A 20,856-nucleotide genomic window follows, 5' to 3' on the forward strand; every position below is an offset into this window, starting at 1 on the left:
AATACATTCACTAGTTAGGTCTGTTCTTCTAAGACAGGAGGAGCAGGAGATAAGAACAAACTCCACATGTCAGCAGCAAGTTTCAGTTATATTAAATTAAAAATTAGTGACTGGAAAACTGGAGTACAAATTGGAAGATTAAGAGAACACCAGAGAGCATACCGTGCGGTGACTTATTAATAAGTAAGTATTAAAATAGAATTCTCAGATTTATAATCGAAGGATAGGATTTTGATCTGGTGAATAAAATATACTCAGAGGCATCGCAGGCAAATAACACTAGCAGCTGGGGCTACTGTCAACGCATCTGTGAGGCCGCTTTCCAGCCCCTTTTCTTGGAGTGACGCCGACCCGGAGTGCTGGTTTCAAGGACAGTAAGGAGGTGACATGTTTGTACTCGGGAGATGGAGAGAATTTTCAAAGACTCGCGACTTGTGAGACGTGGTGCCCTCACCAGAGCCTGGGCAGATACCACGAGTCATCCATCCGTTCCTACTGCTGCACCAGGCTTCTGATCACAAGGCGGGGTTTTCCTCTTTTTCTCTTTTTAAGTCAGTAATTAAAGTTATATATATATTTTTTGCCATAAGGTGTGTGTGCTCATCAGAGAGACAGAGGGAGGGTCAGTAAGAAATCACCCTCCGTGGGGGATGGCCATGCTGCAACTCCTTCTCCTCCATTCTCCTACTGGGATTTTGGGCGTGTGTGCACATGCACCTGGCTTAACCTCAAGCTGCCAGGTTTGGGATTCGAACTTGAATAGTGGTTGGCCATGTAGGAATCCAGCACCTTAACCACCACTCCACCTACTGGTCCCAATATAATGAGTTTTGAGATAATATACATGAGAAAGAAAAAGAGTAGTTTACTTGAAAGCAAGTAACTAAATAAATTGCATCTCAACAACCTCATAATTAACAGCAGCATATTTACTTCACGTATTTCTTTAATAAGCAACAGTCAATTTATCAATACAGCATTTTCCTTCATATTCTAATTACCCGATTTTCTCAACAACTTATAATTAAAAACAACCGACCTGAAAGCCTGACCTTGCAAAAGTCTTGAAACATTATTTTAAGGGCCTGAATTTCAGTTGGCATGGTGCCAAATTTAGTTTAACTTCAAAATTCACAGTATTGCCGAGAAATGGGCAGGTCCTGAGGCTCCAGAGGGAAGTGAGTTCCCTCCTGGCCTTTCCATCCTGGCAGCGTGTACGGGGTCCCAGACACCGCGGCCCGTCTCTGTGGGTGGGCTAGTGGGCGAGGCTGGCAGCAACGTCTCGCTGTTTTATCTTTACTTCAAGCTGAGAGTCTTTAAATATATCTGTCATGTATATGTACAAATATACGTAGATGTGAACATATACACACACTTTTTGACAAAGAATGAGTAATATACATAAACCCATTTTACCGCGTGGAATCTATTTGGTTAATAAAGAATTTTTTCCCATCAGTCTACCGAAGTCCAGACCAACTATGCAGATAGGATGCCCATCCAGAAGTACGGGAAGCATTTTCTTCCTCACCTTTGGAAAGTTAAAAACAAACAAACATTAAATTTTATCAATGAAATGTGTATTCTAAAACTATTCCACAACATGAGCGAATAATGTCTTTCACTAATGATATGTCATTCCTTTAGACAAAGGACTTTTTTTTTTTCAAGAGAAGTTTTTGGTATAGGGCGTGTGGGCTTGCCGGAGAGACAGAGACAGGAAGTGGATGGGGGTGGGGGCCACGCTGCAGTCCCTTCCCCTCCCTTCTCCTCTCAGGGTTCTGGAGCCACATGCACATTTGCCTGCTTTAAGCCACCGGTTCAGGGACTTGAACCACAGTCAAGCACATGGGAGTCTAGAGACGTAACCATTACGCCATCTGTTGGTCTCAACTCTTCTAAATTTCTCTTCTTAAAGGCTATGACACTGAATTCCCTCAGTTGTGCCAATATAATACCTACTTTGACGTTTCATATTTTAATGTAACCTTCAAATGGCCTAATTAAAAAAAAATCTAGCTATGAAATTTATGCGGAAATGATCCTCTATAAATAAATGGTATTAAAAGCAGATGAGAGGGACCAGCCGATGGCATAACGGTTATATCACTGGACTCCCACATAATCAACTGTGGTTCGAGTCCTGGACCCAGGGCTCAAGCTGTACGCATGTGCGTGCATGCCCAAGATGCTAGGAGGAGAATGGAGAACACATTGACATGTGGCCATCCCCCCAGGGGGTGATTTCTCACTTTCTGGGACCAGGAGTTAGCTTAATGGCTAGGTCGCTGGACTCCCATGTAGTCGACCACGGTTCGAGTCCCGGACCTGGTGGCTTAAACTCATGGTGGGTGCATGTGCATGTGTGCCCAGGATCTCGAGAGGAGAATGGAGGAGAAGGGATTGCCATCCTCCCGGGGGTGATTTCTCACTTTCTGTTTGTCTTTCCAGCGAGCTCACGTGCCCTATAGCAAAAACCTCTCAAAAAAAAAAAAAAAAAAAAAAAAAAAAAAAAAAAAAAAAAAAAAAAAAAAAAAGCAGATGAGAAATGCCTCCATGATTCTGAAATACTGCCTTCTCATACCATGCTTCGATGTCACATACTGATATCCTGAGCATTCAATCTTTCTCTACTAATAATTTCAAAATAAAGTTCCTAGCACAACTAAGTATCGTTGACAATAAGAACATCATGTAATTTAGACATATACATGTAAGCTTTGCTATAGGGTGTGTGTGCTCACCAGAGAGACACACAGAGAAAGTGAGAAATCACCCCTCCTGCAGGGATGGTTATGCCACAATACTTTCTCCTCCATTCTTGTCTTGGGATTTTGAACATACTCTCACACATCTGGCATGATTTTCAAGTTATCAGATACAGGACTCAAACCTCAGTCGGCCATGTGGGTCCAGCACCTTAACCACCACGCTGCCTGCTGGCCCATTTTAAAGAGGTGCATGTGCTTGCTAGAGAGCGCAAGAGAGACAGACACAGTGAGAGGGAAAGCGAGAATCGTTCCCAGGGGATAGCTATGCCACAATCCCTTCTTCTCTGTTCTCCTCCCAGGATCTCGGGCATACATGCCAACAGGCCTGGGGTGAATTTTGAGCCACTGGGTCTGGGACTCAAACCATGGTGAGCCATGTGGGCGTCCAGTGACATAACTGCTGCACCATCTGCTGTTCCCAAAGTAAATTTTTTTTTTTTTTGAGAGATTTTTACTACAGGGCATGTGTACTTGCCCAGGAGAGAAAGAAAAACAGGAAGTGAGAAATCACCCCCCCCAGCGGGGATGGCCACAATGCAAACCCTTCTCTTCTTGGGGTTTTGGGCACACATGAACATGTGCCCAGCCTGAGTTTCAAGCTGCCAGGTCTGGAACTAAAACTGTGGTCAACCATGTGGGAATCCAGCAACATAACCATTACGGCATCTGCTGGTCCCAGTAAGTAACTTTTAAAGGGCAAATAATTGAAGCTTAGTAAGTAGTTTTCCTATACGTTTATAAAACTTGGCAAAAGCATGTCTGGAGTTCTGAGTTTCTAATGAACTTCTGTATACACAGCCCCCTACTGGTAATGTTTCAACATAGTTGGTTTTTTTTTTTTTTTTTTTTTTTTTGAGAGGTTTTCGCTATAGGGCACGTGCGCTCGCCAGACAGACAGAGAGAGACATAGAGACAGAAAGTGAGAAATCTCCCCCCAGAGGGGATGGTCACGCCGCAATCCCTTCTCCTCCATTCTCCTCTCGGGATCTTGGGCACGCACGCACACGCGCCCGGCGTGAGTTCTAAGCCACCGGGTCCGGGACACAAACGGCGGTCGACTACGTGGGAATCCAGCGACATAGCCATTACGCCAACTGCTGGTTCCCGAACATAGTTGTTTTTGATTTTACAAAATATCTACTGGGGATATAACTACCACAAGCTGAGGAACACCTGGACTTACCATGCTTCAACTTACATTATTTTCGCTTTACAGTGGGTTTATGAGGATGTAACCCGATGTTAAGTCAAGAAGTTCATCATTAAGGGGTATTTGGACTTATGAAGAGGGTCCAATGAACAAGTTTTTAACTTTATGACAGTTTAACAACAATTTATTATTAAATAAGAAATTGCTATAGGGTATGTGCACTTGGTGGGGGGAGAGAGACAGAAAGAGTTAAAGATAAAGAGAGACAAAGTGAGAAAGCACCCCCATGAGAAGGTATGGCCATGCTGCAGTCCCTTCTTCCCCAGCTTCCCCCCTCAGGATTTTGGGCACATGTGCACAAGTATCCAGCATGATTTTCAAGCTGCCAGGTCCAGGACTTGAACTGCACAGTTGGCCATGTGAAATCCAGCTGTCTTAACCACCAAGCTACCTGCTGGTATGTTAAATGCATTTTAGATGACACCATATTTTGAATTATGATGGCTCTATAGAGATGTCCTTAAAGACTCACTGTAAACTGAGAAGCACCCACATATACTCTATGGAATTATGCTGGGCATTCACTCATTTATTATTACTAGAGGTTTTTGCCTTAGGGCTCATGTGCTCACTGAAGAGACAGACACGGTGAGAGGAAAAGTGAGAAATCACCCCCTGGAGGGATGGCCACACCACAATCCCTTTTCCTCCACTCTCCTCCTGGGATTTTGGGCACACACGCACACGTACCTGGTGTGGTTTTCAAGCCACTGCATCTGGGACTCGAACCACGGTCAGCCATGTGGAGGTCTAGTGACACCTGCTGGACCCTATGCTGAGCTTGTAAAAGAGGATTATGAGACATGCTAATATTTTAAGATCATACATACTATTCTAATGAATGCTAATTTTAATTAAAAAATATAGTGCATCCTCTTGAAAGTCTTGTCTAATTTTATAATATGAAAATGTTTAGTCTTGGGTCAGCCAGTGGTATAGTGGTTAGGGAGCTGGGTCCTACATGGCTGACCATACAATTTGAGTCTTGGATTTGGTGGTTTGAAAATCACACTGGGCACGTATGCATGCATGCCCAAAATCCTGAGAAGAGAAAAGAGGAGAGGGGATTGTGGTGTGGCCACCTCCCACCCCCAGGAAGGTGCTTTCTAATTTTCTTTCTTTCTCTGTCTCTCTGGTAAGCACATGCACTCTATAGCAAAAAAGCTTAGTTTTGATAGACTAAAAATAAATGAATTAAAAACAGTGCATAAAAGCAAACTTGTAATTTAGGATACTATAGTACTAAAAATATACATGACGTATTTTTATTTTTGGTCTTATGACATAAACACTATTGTGACTACAGAAAAGTCTCTTATAGTTTGCAGAACTGAGATTACTATGTAGTAATCTCTAACTAGTCTTGAGAACATTCTTCCCTCAGCATCAGAAATACGTGTTGTGGGAAAACAGGTTCAAAGAAACCATCAGTACTGTACCTGTAGAAAAACGGAGCCTGACAGGCTTCTAGATTAGGAGTTCTTAAGGGTGCTGATGTATCAGCATGAATTTGTTAAAGATTCAAAACCCTGAGTTAAAAACAGGGGTAAGGAGGGTGGTCTGGCAGGCTGAGTTTTTTTTTTTTTTTGGAGAGGTTTTTGCTATAGGGTGTTTGCATTCGCCAGAAATAGAGAGAGAGACAGCAAGAAATCACCCCCCAGAGGGGATGGCCATGCCACAATCCCTTCTCCTCCATTTTTTTCTCAGGATCTTGGGCACATACGCACACGTGCCTGGCATGTGTTTAAGCCACTGGGTCCAGGACTTGAACCGCAGTTGACTACATGGGAGTCCAGCGACATAGCCATTACACCAACAGTTGGTCCCTGGGCAGGCTGAGTCTGAGAAAGCGTATGAGAGAGAGGATTCTCCGCCTACTCAGTTTGAGGATAATTGTCTGTCTTTTTGGGAGAGATTTTTTGCTATAGGGCACATGTAATCACCAGAGAGACAGAGACAGACTGAAAGGGAGAAATCACCCCCTAGTGGGATGGCCACGCCACAATCGCTTCTCCATTCTCCTCTTGGGACCTTGGGCACCCCCAGCCTGAGTTTTAAGCCACTGGTTCCAGGACTTGAACCATGGTTGATTATGTGGGGGTCCAGAGACGTAACCAGTACACCATCTGCTGGTCCCAAGGACAATTCCCATTCTACCTTAGTTCAGTTAGGATTTGCAGTGGACAGAGCAACATATTGGAGACCACCACCGAGATGAGGCAAATCAGGCAAGAGTGGGGTGCCTGGTTTGCTGGGCCTACTAAGGATGTCTTGGAAAGCACACAGCGCTGGCCTTGCCGGGGTGGGACAGGCAGGACACCGCTCTGCAACGCTGGCCACGGGGAAGACTGGGGGTCGAAGTCTAGGCTCAACATGGAACACACCAGGTGTGTGCGCTCCTGCCTGGCTCGAAGGCCAGGGGCGAATGGTAGCATGCTAAATCCTACCGAGGGCATGCCTCTCCTTGTTGTTCTCATGAAAGAACGGAACTTTCAAATGAGTCCAATGTTAAAAGTATCAAATCCAGAACGTAACAGGAGTGCTATATTAGGTCGTCGGAAAACTCATGACGCATTTTCCCAACAACCCAATAGTTCGAATGACCTATTTCTTCAAGTAAGTGGCACATTTTACCAAGGAACATGGAGGGACCAGCAGATGTCATAATGGTTATACCAGTGGACTACCATATGGTCGACTGCGATTTGAATCTTGGCTTAAAACTCATGTGGGATGCGTGTGTGTGCATGCCCAAAATCCTGAGAGGAGAATGGATTGAGGCGTGGCCATCCCTCCTGGGCAGTGATTTCTCATTTTCTGTCTGTCTTTCTGGTGAGTGCATGTACCCTATGGAGAAAAAAACCCCAAAAACCAAAAAAACAACTCTCTTAAATATCAACAATGAAAGCGTTTTAAAACTAAAACAAAGCCACACAATGATCGTTACGATGCAGTATGAAATCAGGCAACGCAGCAGCTGTACGTGAAGCATTTTGGGAGTTTCTGATGTCACAGCATTAACTCTCTCTGATATGAAAACCCGCACCTCGACCCCAGGAGAGCCTTACAGAGGCATCCACCTGGACAGTGGACTGAGGACCAAGTGCTGCGTCATACTGCCTTTCTGTCCCTGGACTATCTGGAAGTGGGGAAATGGGTGAAGCAGGACAGGAACAAGCCAATACACATTTAAAAAAAATGATATGCTAGCCCTATAGCCTCTTGATTAAGGAACCTGGCTCATTATGGCCGACTACGGTTAAAAGTCCCAGCCAGCAGCCTGAAGAACATGCAGGTGGTGTGGTGGTGAAGGACTCTCACGTGGCCAGTCACAGTGTGAGTTCTGGACCCGGTGGCTGCGTTCTCACTTTCTGTTTCTCTTGCTCTCTCTCACTCTGTCCCTCTCTGGTCAAATAGAAATAAGTAAATAAAATAAAATAATTCTAAAAAAAAAAGTATGATAAACCTTAAAAAAAATAAAAAGAACACGCTGTCTTGCGTGTGTGTGGATAAGGCACTGGACTGACCCACATGGACAATCTGGTCTGAGTCCCAGACCCAGTGGCTTGAAAATTATGTTGGGTGCGTGTGCATGTGTGCCAAAATCCTGAGAGGAGAATGGAGACGGGATCGTGATGTGGCCATTCCCTCTGGGGGGTGATTTCTGTTTCCTTCTCTCTGTCTCTGTCTCTCTGGTGAGTGCATGCCTCCTATGGCAAAAACCTAAAAACAAAATCAGCCTTTCAAATCCAGTTATAGGCTACATATAATAGAACCAATCCAAATGAATAAAATTTGGAAGTTGCATACATAACATATATATGTTTTTGTTTCTTTTTGGGGGCAGTTTTGCCATAGGGTGCGTGTGCTTGCCAGAGAGAGACAGTGAGAAATTACTCCCCTGGGGGGATGGCCACACCACCATCCCTTCTCCTCTATTCTCATCTTAGGATTTAAGGCATGCCATTAGATCTGAGACTTGAACAGCTCAATCGCTGGGATCTACCTGTGGCCCTGAAAACTGTATTTTAAAAGTCACGGTGTCATCGGGGCTGTAAGGAAGCACACATGCAGACCAGCGCTCAGGCCAGGACCACCGTTCAGTGGAGGCCACATGACAGAGTTGCCGGCCCCCCTCTGCCACTCACCCTGGGCGATCACAGCCAGCCTCCCCTTCTCCTCAGGGCTGAGCTGCAGCATGGTGTCGATGACGGGGAGGAGCCTCTCCCTCTCGCTGCCCGGTTTCAGGAAGATGAACTGCAGCATGACGTTCTTCAAGTACTCCAGGTTAGCTACAGACTTCTCCCGCTCCTGGTTTCTTTCCAATCTTCTTATTTCACTTTTTAGCAGCTGGTGTTAGAGAAATGTGTTTGAAAATGTTTTGCGGTTAAGACATCACAGTAAACAGTGCCCTGCCAAACAAAAGTTGGGTTTGGGACACAGCAAAAGCCCAGGAATGTAAGACAGTGTAAAATACTAGTGGAGAAACGGCAAAGGATGATACGGAAAAGGCAGTACAGGAGCAAGTCAAAGTATGTGAGGAGCATGTGTGGGCTGAAATAAAGCTGCTGCTGCTTTTGGTGTATGTTGTATTTTGTCAGTTTAGGTCAGTTCTGGTCTCAAAATTTGGGGTCATTTAAAAAAGTAGCAATGAAAGTATACATCTGTGGAAACAGAACATGTAAGTAAGTTGGCTAGGCTAGTGATTTGTTAATATTTTAACCTTTCGGCTGGTGGGAAAGTGCTATTTCCTGTAGCTGCACACTCAGTGTCAGGGGAGGGGAACGTGGTGAATGCCATGACTCATGCGGCTCACCTACATCACCATGACTCAGCACTGAAAGCACCACCCTGCCGATAGCCGGGCCCTGCACCAGGCACAGTGGGCCTTTCTGCAGCAGCCAAGTGCAGAGCAGACTCAGGCGTGCCAGGGGTCTGAAGCCTGCTTCCCCATTTACCTGCTTCAATTGCTCTCATCAGTGATTAATGCCGCATTGCCACTGTTACCTAAAACTGCGCGAAGTATTCCAGTGCCACCAGCAGTGCCTGAGTGATCTTACTTAACTCTGCTCCATTTAGACTTTAGAATTCAAGGACCCATACCCACTCCAGTTTCATTTCAGCATTATGTGAAACAAAGACTGTTCAACTATTTTGGCCTAAAACAGCCACTGTACTCCCACACTTTGATTGCTATGGATAAGCCAAAACTATACATGGTAGGCTGTTTTCCTGAGCTGGTCGCTAGGTTAGAGCCAATCACAGCAGCTAGGCGTTTATTTCTGCATGCTTAGAAAAAAGATCATTGATTAAATTGGTAAAGGAGGGCTCAAAGCCAATGCCAGGATAAATTATTTCCCACTTAGGTTTTTCTTGGGTTGAAGAGACTCAAAATGTATGTAAAGATGGAATTCCTAATGCTAAAGGTCAAAGTGCTTCCTGGGAGCACCAATATTTACAAAAGTGGTGAGATTTTAGTAATGTGATTTGAAATGATTAGGGCCATTATGAAGATCATTCTATATAAGCAAAATCTTTAAAAAGCATAATTAACATTGTGGGTTCCCAATTTAGGTCCATCCAGAGATGCCCATTGATATGCAGAAGCTTATGAAAGATTTAATTCTATTTTATCATTTTAGACTCTATAAAAAAATAAATGATAGGCCCAAGTGACATAAAAAAGTTCAACCAAAGTTTTTGTTTGTTACCTGCCTGCCCAGAGCAAAAAGCTAGCTAGATAAAAGACTCAGAATCATTCAAAATACACCTACAGGTCAAACTGGGTTGCTGCTTGTTAAACAATATCTGAGCAATATCCATGCTAAATTACAAATGTTAAAAATGGTTCCTTTGCCTTCATTAATGGGCACCACCTTAAAATCAGTAACTAACAGGGACCAGCAGACGGCATAATGGTTACATCCTGGACTCCCACGTAGTCGACTGCGATTCAAGTCCTGGACCAGGTGGCTTAAACTCATGCAGGTGCGATGGGTGCATACCCCAAATCCCGAGAAAAGTGTAGAGAAGGGACTGTGACATGGCCATCTATCCTGAGGGGGCGGCTTCTCTCTTTTTGTCTCTGTCTCTTTGTATTTCTCTGATGAGTGCTCACTCCCCATGACAAAAATTTCTCAAAAAAAAAAAAAAAAATCAGTAATTAAAAAACGTGCTGAGTTTAAAAGGCCACACATCAATTAAACTGGTCTTCAAAAATAAAACCTTCTGGCAAATTAGAGTCTATTTAAAAATATTGGAAAAAATTCCACATATTTATAAATACATCCCTGGTAGGTCCCTAAAGTTTCTTACAGTGCAAAATGTGTCAGTTTAAATGTGCGACTTAAGCCAACACAGTGCAGCTGTTCAGGGCACTGCTTAAAGAAACCCAGCCTTCGCGTGCTCCTTGGAAAGGCCTATGTATGCATGCCCTAAACGCCACTAGTAGGGACAAAACGGACACAGGGATTGCTGCGTGACCCCTGCCTCCTGGGAGTACCCCTCCTGTCTAATCGGGACACCTGCCCCCTGGCAATTAACCCGCGTACGATTCTCTCCTGTAATCATCCTGTATCTGTAAATGTGTGGTTTAAAATATACACTTTCTACCTTGTTTTACCTACTACGTAAACATGAGGGTTAGAGCAATTAATGGCAAAATTAATAATTAGAAAGTAATGCTAAGACATTTGTGATTAAGGGTATATACGAAAGTAAAAGCAAATTATTCATGGTTGACAGACGAAAAAAAATCCGGTTATATCAGTCACAGCATTAAGGAGTTTCTCCTCTAGACAAGTGGAAAAAAATGACCAGTTTAGTTCTTTGCAAGGAGCGTGGAGATAAGCACTGTCTGACAAGGCTGAGGGAGCCGGGGGGAGCTAATCAAGACAACTCTGAGATCCTCCGTTTGATGCAGGGATCTGCAAAGACTTTTCTCGTTTTGGAGAGGAGAAAAGCATAAAAAACTTTTCAAAAAACTATAAAATCTCTTGTTTCTCTATGTGTGTATATGCATATATGTTACATGTTATACGTCTGTGTGATAAAAAGCGTTAAAGAATTCCATTCCATTTCTAAACAGAGCGTTCGTACAAATGAATTTAAATGCTTTTCAAGCTCATGTGACTTAAATAAGCCAGTTTAATATAAAGAGAAGTTTACTAAGTAAAGATCTCCACAAGTGCTTTGCCTTTCTCCCAGCTTACCTATATCTTTACTTTTCAGGTAGTTTTATGGCAAGAGAGCTATGTTTTAACTACTTCTAAAAGGTTAATTATTGTAAATTCAGCATGTTCTAGTGATCCTTGGGTCAAAAACTTCCATCACGGGACTGAAGTGTTGTACGCCATCTTGTTTTCCCACACCCTTGAAAGACCCCAGGTCTGCGGCCAAGCTGCCAGGCTGGCTTCCTCTTCGTTGAGGACGCCTTTCTGCCTGTAGGCAGCAGCTTGCTGGCTGACGGGGTCTTTCATCTTTGAAAGGTCATAATCTTCTTTATTTCCTTTTTTGTCATATTTCTTCCACCATTCAATATTTATTCAGATAGCTTCCATTTTTCCCCCCCTGGGTGTTCCTGTCTTTCCTCCTGGGTTGGAGTTACCCTCTTCTGTGGAATCCTTCAAGATTCCATATCTCTTCTCCATCTTAGCAGCTTCCTCCTTGGTATTGTGTTTCATCGTGACTCTTCTCTAACGGCACTGGGGAAAGTTTGCTTTTATTGTCAGTAGCATTTATTTCCAGCTTGTTCTTGGTCTGAAGGGCAATCATTTCATCCAAGTTTTCAAGGTAGGCAATACCTTTTTCTGGAGATGCCGTGCCATACTTCACCATCATCTTCACAAAATATCAGAGTCTTCATCATAGTTATCAGTGTTTCTCTCTTTTGCAAACTCTCATCTTGAATTGCTGCCGTTGGGGTCCCTTTTTCTGGTATTTTTCCAGCCTGATTCTCAGACTTGCTCGTGGGTTTATTGGGCTCCTCCTCATAATTGTTGGCTTCTTTTAAGACTAATTTTTGTAAAACGTGCTACTTCATCTTCCAGTGTATGTGCCTGGCTTTCTGTGATGAGGCCAAGATTCAGCAGCTTAGAAACAATCTTGTCAAACACTCCTCTGTCATTTTCCTCATAAATGCTGGTAGCGATTTTATGGACAATGTCTTCAGCAGTTAAAGGTGTTCTATCTAGCTGATGAAGGCCATCCGGATCATCTTGAAACTTATGATCCAATCCACTCGTAGTTGAATCATAATCATGAACCAGTCCTTGACACTTGGTTAAATCAACATCTTCCACGTTCAATTTATATCAAATGGGGAGCTTCTTATGGACTGTCTTTCCTTCTCATTTTTTTCCTTTTCTGTTATTGCCTTTAGCAGGCTCAAGCTATCAACAAAAGAATACCTGCTTTCACCTGGTTTGGTTTCTGGAGAGTATTTTTTTTTTTTAAATCTTGTCTGTTTCTGCTTCAGCAATCTGTTCATTCAAAAGTCTTTCTGCACTTAATTCTCTTTACGTAGAAACTTCTCTTGGCTGCCTCCGGGTTTCGGAAAAGTTTGGACAGGGCTGCTGTGGAGCACCAACACCAGGATCCAAGTGCCAGTCCAAAGATTGGCTTCAGAAACAGCCAGGCTCTGGGCTGCAGCTTTCATTACGAATGAAAAGACGGGGTAAAAACAGGAAGAGCCTGGGCTGGGGGTGCAGGGGGGAGAGTGGGGGGGAGGGGAGGAAGCTTTGTACCACTAAGGAGTAAATTAAGATCTTCACAATTCTAACATACAGTTTGTTCTGGGCTTATTGATCAGACAGAAATTCTCTCAATATGGCTAAATTAATAAAACAGCTGATATTTATATATGTTACATAGTAGATATCTGACCAACATGAAAAATGAATTAATGACTAGCCTTCTCTAATATTTTGATTCTCACAATCATAGTAAAATGGTCAAAAAAAAGTTTTAAGTGCTATTAAATAAGATTGATTTTCCTAAAGTCCAACTTTTGGCTCTTTTAAGGTTCAGTTATAGGACTAATGACTAAAAGTGATAAAGCCCAAATCTTCTAAGGGAAATTTTATGTGTGATCCGTATGCTGGTCTTTGGGTTGTTTCACTGCTATCTCTGGGTGTCGTATCTGGATGCTACAGTCTGCCATGTATTCTGTTTTTAGTTTTGGTGACAACAGACAGTGAGTTAACCCTTTTTTTTCATCTCTAAGGTGCTTGGAGAACATTTAACTTTCATTTTCTGCTGACAGTTAAGTATTTAAACTTTTTACTACATTTGACAAGGTTTCTCCAAAATTGAATTCTAAATTATTTTATCTTAAAGCAACTTTTGGATGTTTACAGAGGGCCCTGACACATACAAAAGAGATGTTAGAACAAATTAGACTTATTTTAATATGTTAAATGATAGGGGAAATATTGTGAAATTGAAAAATTTATATTTTCTTTACATTTCATTTGAATTATGTGCACAGACATGTTATATATATGTGTGCTTATGTGTATATTTACACATGTAATATGTGCCAAAATAAATTGAGATTCCAAAAAATTTATGTGATCAATCATATTGTGGTTATTATGCTAAATTGGTCTCCGTCACAGATATAGCCAAATTTCTTTTTCAGTTATAAACTCTTGTCAGATCTTTAACTATGGTTGGTTCAAGTCTTACTGTCCAGGAGTAATTGTTTTGATGCTTTTTTAAAAGCTTTTTGCAAATGCCTATAATCCTAATGTGTTATGTCTTTATAAAAAGTCACACACATGTACTCACAAAAGATGTACTCTTGGGACCAGCAGTTAGCGTAATGGCTATGTTGCTGGACTCCCATGTAGTCGATCGTGGTTCGAGTCCCAGACCTGGTGGCTTAAAACTCACGCCGGGCGCATGTGAGTGCGTGCCCAAGATCCCGAGATGAGAATGGAGGAGAAGGGATTGCGGTGTGACCATCCCCCGTGGGGGGTGATTTCTAGCTTTTTGTCTCTATCTCTGTATCTCTCTGTCTGGTGAGTGCATGCGCCCTATAGCAAAAACCTCTCCAAAAAAAAAAAGTACTCTTATAAATACAGGTTTCTAATAATCTAATCATTTAACTGTGTAAAAATCTCCATTTTCTATAAAAAACCCAACTAGTTGGTTTTCTGATCTGCTATCCCAACCATGAAACAAAACCAAAATTAATCAAAAGCAAGAAATAGTTGACAAAATTACATGCTAAGTAGCCAATATCAAAATTGTTAAGCTATATAGTACTTCTGGCCATGGCGAAGATCGAAAGTAAATTGTTAAAATATGTAATTTAAATAAATTCCATAAAACTAATCTAAGTCAAATTACCCATGACAATCAATTTAATAAACAATGCTATACATCTAAATTGGTATAAAAAACATAAATCCAACATTAAACATGGACTCATGGAGAGCCTAGGGACAACTGCCTAGTTCTCTCTGAGCCCACCTTATAGCTCATTATTTAAAACCTCTATGCTTCCTGATTCATCAAAAAAAACCCAGATTAAAAAAATTAATGGTACATTTCTACCATCTAATATGCCATTTAAATATTATTTAAAAATTTCATTCGTTGTCATTTTCACAATATATTTTTTATATTTTTTAGTTGTATAGAGACTTTTCCATAAAAAAAAAAGTAATGCTGTAACGGTAATCAAAAGGTTATCAAAAAATGTGTCTCTCTCATGAGACATTTCTAGACAAATTGAAATAACTAAACTCTGTCAGACTTTAAAACTTTATGCCAAAGTATTTGCATCAGGTAAATAATGCTGTTTGTGTTTCACTGACTAAAGACAAACCCTCCACAGTCCACATTATGGGTCTTCTAAAAATAATAGCCTAAAAAAAGACTGCCTGTGAGCCTTATTAAGACACTGAACCAAATTCTCTCACACTGCAATAGAGCTTCAAGAACTTAAGCTCTGGTCTGGGAACTGAACTCAGGTCTCTCATCTGACCGCCGCCGCCACACAGTGGTGCCCTTTGCTTGTGCCACTGCAGCGGCCAGTTCTGTGACCTCACCTTAATTTGTTCCATGAGGATTGCATTGGTTGCCTCTGTCTCCCGAAGCAAGCCGTTTAAGTGATCTGCACTTTTCGTGGTGGAACTGAGTTTCTGCACCAGCTCTTCTTTGGTAAATTCAGCATGCCACGAAGGAGGCTCTGCAAGATGTTCCAAGAATGAATTGTTAAAATCACAGACTATCAATGGAAATTCTAAATAAGAAAAATAAAGTATCTCATTCTGTGACATACAGGTCCACTCTCTCTGCTGTTCACCTATTCAGCATACCTAATTATAAGGTTACGGGCTAAATGTAGACACAAAGACAGACTCTTGTGTTACAAAGTGAATATCAAACTAAATACAAGTTCCATGAGCTCCACCCAGTTTTGACATTAATCAGGACTGTTTTATTAGTTCCTTCCCACCTGTCGATGTTTCAAGAACTTGTGCTATTTCACTTATAAATGAGGAAAACATTAATATTTATTGCTCATGGGCACTCATAAAAGTCTATTATGATAATGGGACAGAGATCATTACTCAAATTTTGTAGATGAAGGAACAGACTCAGGTGCCAAGTAATTCTGGCACAAATTGCAAGGCTGATTTTAATCCCGGGGTCTGCTGCTCTTGACCATGAAGCTTCCATGATCAAGAAACCATGACCTGCAGCCCCACCCCACAGGTGATCCTGAAACCTGGGAAGATGGCAAACAGATTCTTCTGAACTGTGAACAGTAATATTCATTTAGGAATTAAAATAAACTGAAATTTTGCTATATTTACATATATATATATATATTTGCTTATATTTTGCTATGTCAAGTTTCTTGAAAGATGAGAGGACCATTTATCCTACTTTTCTAATACGATGACAGAATTTCAATCTCCTTCTGGCTCAAGTGCAGACCTAGTATTTTATTTTAGAAGAGATTTGTTTCATACTGTAGGAACAATTTCCATTTTAACAGGTGGTGGAAAATTGAGAGGAATTTTATTGTGGCACAAAAAAGCATGTAACTTAAGAGTAACACTAATTAAATCAGGACAAGACTATTTAGACAGAGTAGCATACCGAGCTTGGGTTCAGGAGAACTGAGAAGCTGCTCCAACGACTGTGTGTAAGTGCTGGCAGAAGACACCGACTCAGTATCGGTTGTTTCCATCCCTTCTCCTTCTTCTCGGGTGACAGCGTGCATGTCTAGGAGAGGGAGGTCTGTGCTTCTCCTTTCTCGAAGGTTCTTCAAAGGTTGGTGTGAAGAAGCTGGGCCTATTGAAGGGTAAGTATAAGATTATTGAAATTGATGGATCCAGCCTTTATAGAGATACATGACAAAATTCAAAGAATCCTAGTGATATCAAACAATAAAGTCAGGAAAGTAAATACCTGGAGGACAAGAAATAGTGTATGAAGAACTACTAAAAGTATCTTCACTGAACTGTTAGCCACTTTAGTCATTTCAGCAGAAGCTATAAAGTAACTGCTACCTAAGATAACCAGATAAGACAACACTCAAAAGGTTATTAAGTTAGGGTAGAGGACTACCCCGTTGCTATAATAGGTAACAGTAGAATTCTAAAACTAGATTCTGGCCTTTTCTGTAAGTGTTTCAGAGCTCCATGCATTCTCTGACGGGACGCATCTGCTGGAGTCTGCCCGACAGGACGCATCTGCTGGAGTCTGCCCGACAGGACGCATCTGCTGGAGTCTGCCCAGCAGGCCTTCTCGACCATTGTCCTACAGGGTCACCCCATCGGTTTCCAGCACTGCCTGCTCTCACTGTCAGGTCCAGACAACAGCCCTGAATCCAGTAACGGGAATGAGCTGACTGGACTTTCCGGGCAAGGCTAGCCTTGTGCTGATGACTAATATCTGCATAACTGAGATGTTTCTAAGAACTTTCAAATATATTACTTCATTAACCCCAAGACATTTGATGTTTAGAAAAATCTAATGACTTTGCCCAAGATATTACAGTTTTGTTAGACCATAATTCTCTTTTTCCCTACTAACACAAACTCTTATTTTTTTAAGAATAAGACGATTATTTATTATTTTTATATTACATTTAATCACATATCTTTACAGTGTATAACATCTTTTCCCAGCATGATCACCACGCATATCAGTCAAGATAAAGACATTACTATACACAACACTATCAGTAAATAGCTTTCCTTTTTATTCAGATTATTATTTTACTTACTTTTTTAATCATTCTTCTTTTTTTTTTAAACATCTGATCACTATACATCATTTGGCTTGTACAGAGTATTTACCCAACATGAAATACTTCTCAGACCAGTCAAACTGAGAATACCATACATGTTATCACCAACAGTAATAAACCATTTCTGTGTCCCACTAATGTCATGCCTATTTGTTCTCTTGTTATCCTTCTCTATCCTCTTTTCTTCTCCCCCACGCCATTCCACACTGTCTTCAGCATCTGTAACTATTTTCATTGCTTTTATGCCCTCCAATATTTCGATCTCTACCATCAAGTGTGGATATTCAGTATACATTAAGTGGAAACATGCAATATCTTTCTTTCAAAGCCTGGCTTGCTTCACTCAGCAATAATCTTTCATATTTAACTATTTTCTATCAAATGCCAGCATCTTGTTTTCTATAGCTGAAGAGTATTCCATAGAGTATACATGCCACACCTTTTCAATCCATTCATCTGTTTGTGGACATCTGGATTGGTTCCATGTCTTGGCAATTGTGAGTAATGCTGGAATAAACATTGATGTGCAAGCACTTTTCTGACTGGCGTTCTCCTGTCCTTTGGTAGATACCCAGAAGTGAGATTGCTGGATCACATGGTAGTTCTATTTGTAGATCTTTGAGGAACCTCCATATTGTTCTCCACAGTGGCTGAATCAGTTTACATTCCCACCAGCAGTGTAGGAGAATTCCCCTTTCACCACATTCCTGCCCACACTTAATCACTTTTTGTATTTTTAATCTTCATTATTCTAATAGGGGTTAGGTGGTATCTCATTATGGTTTTAATCTGCCTCGCTCTTATGATGAAGGATGTTGAACATTTCCTCATATGCTTTTTGGCTGTTCGTATGTCTTCCTTAGGGAGGTTTCTGTTCAGCTCATTTTTCATCTTTTAACTGGGTTAATAATTTTTTTTTTTTTTTCGGGTAAGTTGCTTGAGTTCCCTTGTATTCTGGTTATCAGTCCCTTATCTGAGGCACAGTCTCAAAAATATTCTCCCATTCTAAGGGTTGTTGATTCACATTAATTACTGTGTCCTTTGCTGTGCAGAAACTTCTTAATCTGACATAATCCCACTTGTCTATTTTAGGGATTATTGCCCATTCTTTGGGGATCTTATTTAAGGAATCTTTGCCTACCCCCATGTCTCCCAGTGTTTCCCACCAGTAGTTTTTTAGTCTGGGGTCTTAGGTTCATATCTTTGATCCCTTTTGAATTAATTTCTGTTAATGGGGAAAGACGGGGATTTAGTTTCATCTTTCTGCAGGGAGATACCCAGTTTTCCCAGCATCATTTGCTAAAGAGGTTTTCCTTTTCCACTGGATTGACTGTTATCCTTTGTCAAAAATCAGTTGGCTGTAAGTTTTGGGTTTTATTTCTGGGGTCTCTGTTACATTCCATTGGTCCTCCTGTCTGTCTTTGTGCCAACACCATGCTCATGCTGTTTTGATTATCACAGCTTTATAGTATATTTTGCAGTCAGGGAGTGAGATGCCACCCACTCCACTCTTCTTGCACCGGATTGCTTTGGCAATACGAGGTCTTTTATGATTCCAGACAAGTTCTATGATTGTCTTTTCTAGGTCTGTGAAGAGTGAAGAGACCATAATTCTAAGCCAGAATTTTAATCTTCAAATTTCATTCATTTTCTATTTCATGAGGTTGCCTCCTTGTTCTTTCAGATCATAGTGAGCTTCTGGCTGATCTTTCTGAAACTTTTTCTTGGGTTTCTGATACTTTGCTAATTCTACTGTGCTTATTCTACTGCAGATTCCTAAATTAGTGTCTTGTGCAACCTGTTTTTCTGATTACTTCCTTGCTGCCTCTTGGCATATGTTACATTCTCCTGAAGTTGGTTTTAGACCCTGAAAAGTGACTTGTAGCTGCAAATGTTCTAGCAAAAATATTTGCATGGGGAACAAAACACTAGCTCATCACTGACATACAGCACTCCACGGTGACACTCCCCTACTTCTGGAGGCAGAGTGGAGGATGGGTGAGGTCAAACTAAAACTCCAACTAGTCAGAAGTCTGGAAGGGATGAAGCTACCCTGGCCAAGCAAAATTACAAGGTCAGTGCTGCTTGAGCACTTCTAAGCCCCGAGCTCTTTCTCCAAAGTTTCCAATGAAAAAGTATGTATTTGGAGACTCCTGAAATATTCAGACAAGCCATTTTAGGCCAACACCCAGGTGGAGGAGCTGAGGTCAGCATCAAATTGGAAATATTTAAAGTGGATACACAACTATTTCAGCAATGCAGACAATTAAGTGTGCTGTTGTGGGTGATGGTGCTGTTAGTAAAACATGTCTCCTGATAGCCTACACAATCAACAAATTTCCATCTGAATATGTACCAATTGTTTTTGACAACTCTGCAGTCACAGTTATGACTGGTGGAGAGCCATATACTCTTGGGCTTGTTGATACTGCAGGGCAAGAGGATTATGACAGATCACGACCGCTGAGTTATCCACAAACAGATGTATTTCTGTTTGCTTTTCAGTGGTCTCTCCGTCCTCATTTGAAAATGTGGAAGAAAAGTGGGTGCCTGAGATAACTCCTCACTGTCCAGAGACTCGTTTCTTGCTTGTTGGGACCCAAACTGATCTCAGAGATGATCCCTCTACTACCGAGAAACTTGCCAAGAACAAACAGAAGCCATCACTCCAGAGACTGCTGGAAAGCTGGCGTGTGACCTGAAAGCTGTCAAGTCTGTGGCATGTTCTGCACTCACACAGAAAGGCCTAAGGAATGTATCTGATGAAGCAACACCGGCTGCCCTGGAGCCTCCAGAACCCAGGAAGAGCCGCAGGTGTGTGCTGCTATGAGCATCTCTCCAGAGCCCTTCTGCACAGCTGGTGTCGGCATCATACTAAAAGATTAAAAATTAAAGTTTGTTTTTGCAATAATGACAAATGCCCTGCACCTCTCCCCATGCACTCCTGGGAGAAAAGGCCCATAGGTATGACTCCCTCCCCTCTTCTGATACCAGTTAATTTTGAGTAATTGTATACTGTCAGAAAAGTGATCAGTACTAGTTTTTATTTTGTTGTTTCAAAAAATGTTATTGTTTTGTTTAAAAGCAAGGCATGCTTGTGATGACTCTGTAACAGACTAATCTGAATTGTTGAAGCTGCTCCCTGGTTCCACTCTAGAGAGTAATCTGGGACATCTTCATCTTTTTTTGTTGTTGTTGTCTTTTTTTTTTTTTTCTTCTTCTTCTTCCTTATGTTTTGGGGGGAGTGTGTGTGGACTTTGTTTATTAGTCTTGTTTTTAAAATTCATTAACCAGTGGACAGCCCTTCAGGGGAGGAGGATGGATCGATTCCATATTCCACGTCCTAGTTCTAGTTTAGAAAACATGTTCCCCACCTGGTGCCTTAGGAAGGAGTACAGAAAATGCCTCATTTAATAACATACTCCTTTTTGAAAGCTGCCTCTTCTTTTCGAGAGGTTTTTGCTATAGGGCGTGTGCACTCACCAGAAAGACAAGAGACAGAGAGACAGAAAGTGAGAAATCACCCCCCCCCGGGGGGATGGCCACGCCGCAATCCCTTCTCCTCCATTCTCCTCTCAGGATCTTGGGCACGTATGCACAGG

General features: G+C 41.7%; 1 protein-coding gene and 2 pseudogenes across 2 annotated transcripts in view; 1 reads left to right on the forward strand and 2 right to left on the reverse strand.

The window, feature by feature from the left end:
• Positions 1-911: 911 nt before the first annotated feature.
• The window catches only part of GCC2 (GRIP and coiled-coil domain containing 2), a 73,654-nt gene continuing 53,709 nt past the window's right edge, over positions 912-20,856 (reverse strand). For both annotated transcript variants that reach the window (XM_014589005.2, XM_027772934.1), the window contains 4 exons: positions 16,099-16,293; positions 15,039-15,178; positions 8,130-8,331; positions 912-1,531 (listed from right to left, as the gene is read on the reverse strand). In XM_014589005.2, the coding sequence (XP_014444491.1) occupies positions 1,461-1,531; positions 8,130-8,331; positions 15,039-15,178; positions 16,099-16,293 (608 nt within the window). In that variant the 3' untranslated portion in view covers positions 912-1,460. The remainder of the gene's footprint in view (positions 1,532-8,129; positions 8,332-15,038; positions 15,179-16,098; positions 16,294-20,856) is intronic.
• LOC102477343 (secretogranin-3 pseudogene) lies at positions 11,234-12,637 on the reverse strand (annotated as a pseudogene).
• LOC106735190 (cell division control protein 42 homolog pseudogene) lies at positions 18,788-20,635 on the forward strand (annotated as a pseudogene).

Source organism: Tupaia chinensis, unplaced genomic scaffold, assembly GCF_000334495.1.
Source record: "Tupaia chinensis unplaced genomic scaffold, TupChi_1.0 Scaffold000041_1, whole genome shotgun sequence".
In the NCBI taxonomy this organism is placed as follows: domain Eukaryota; kingdom Metazoa; phylum Chordata; class Mammalia; order Scandentia; family Tupaiidae; genus Tupaia; species Tupaia belangeri.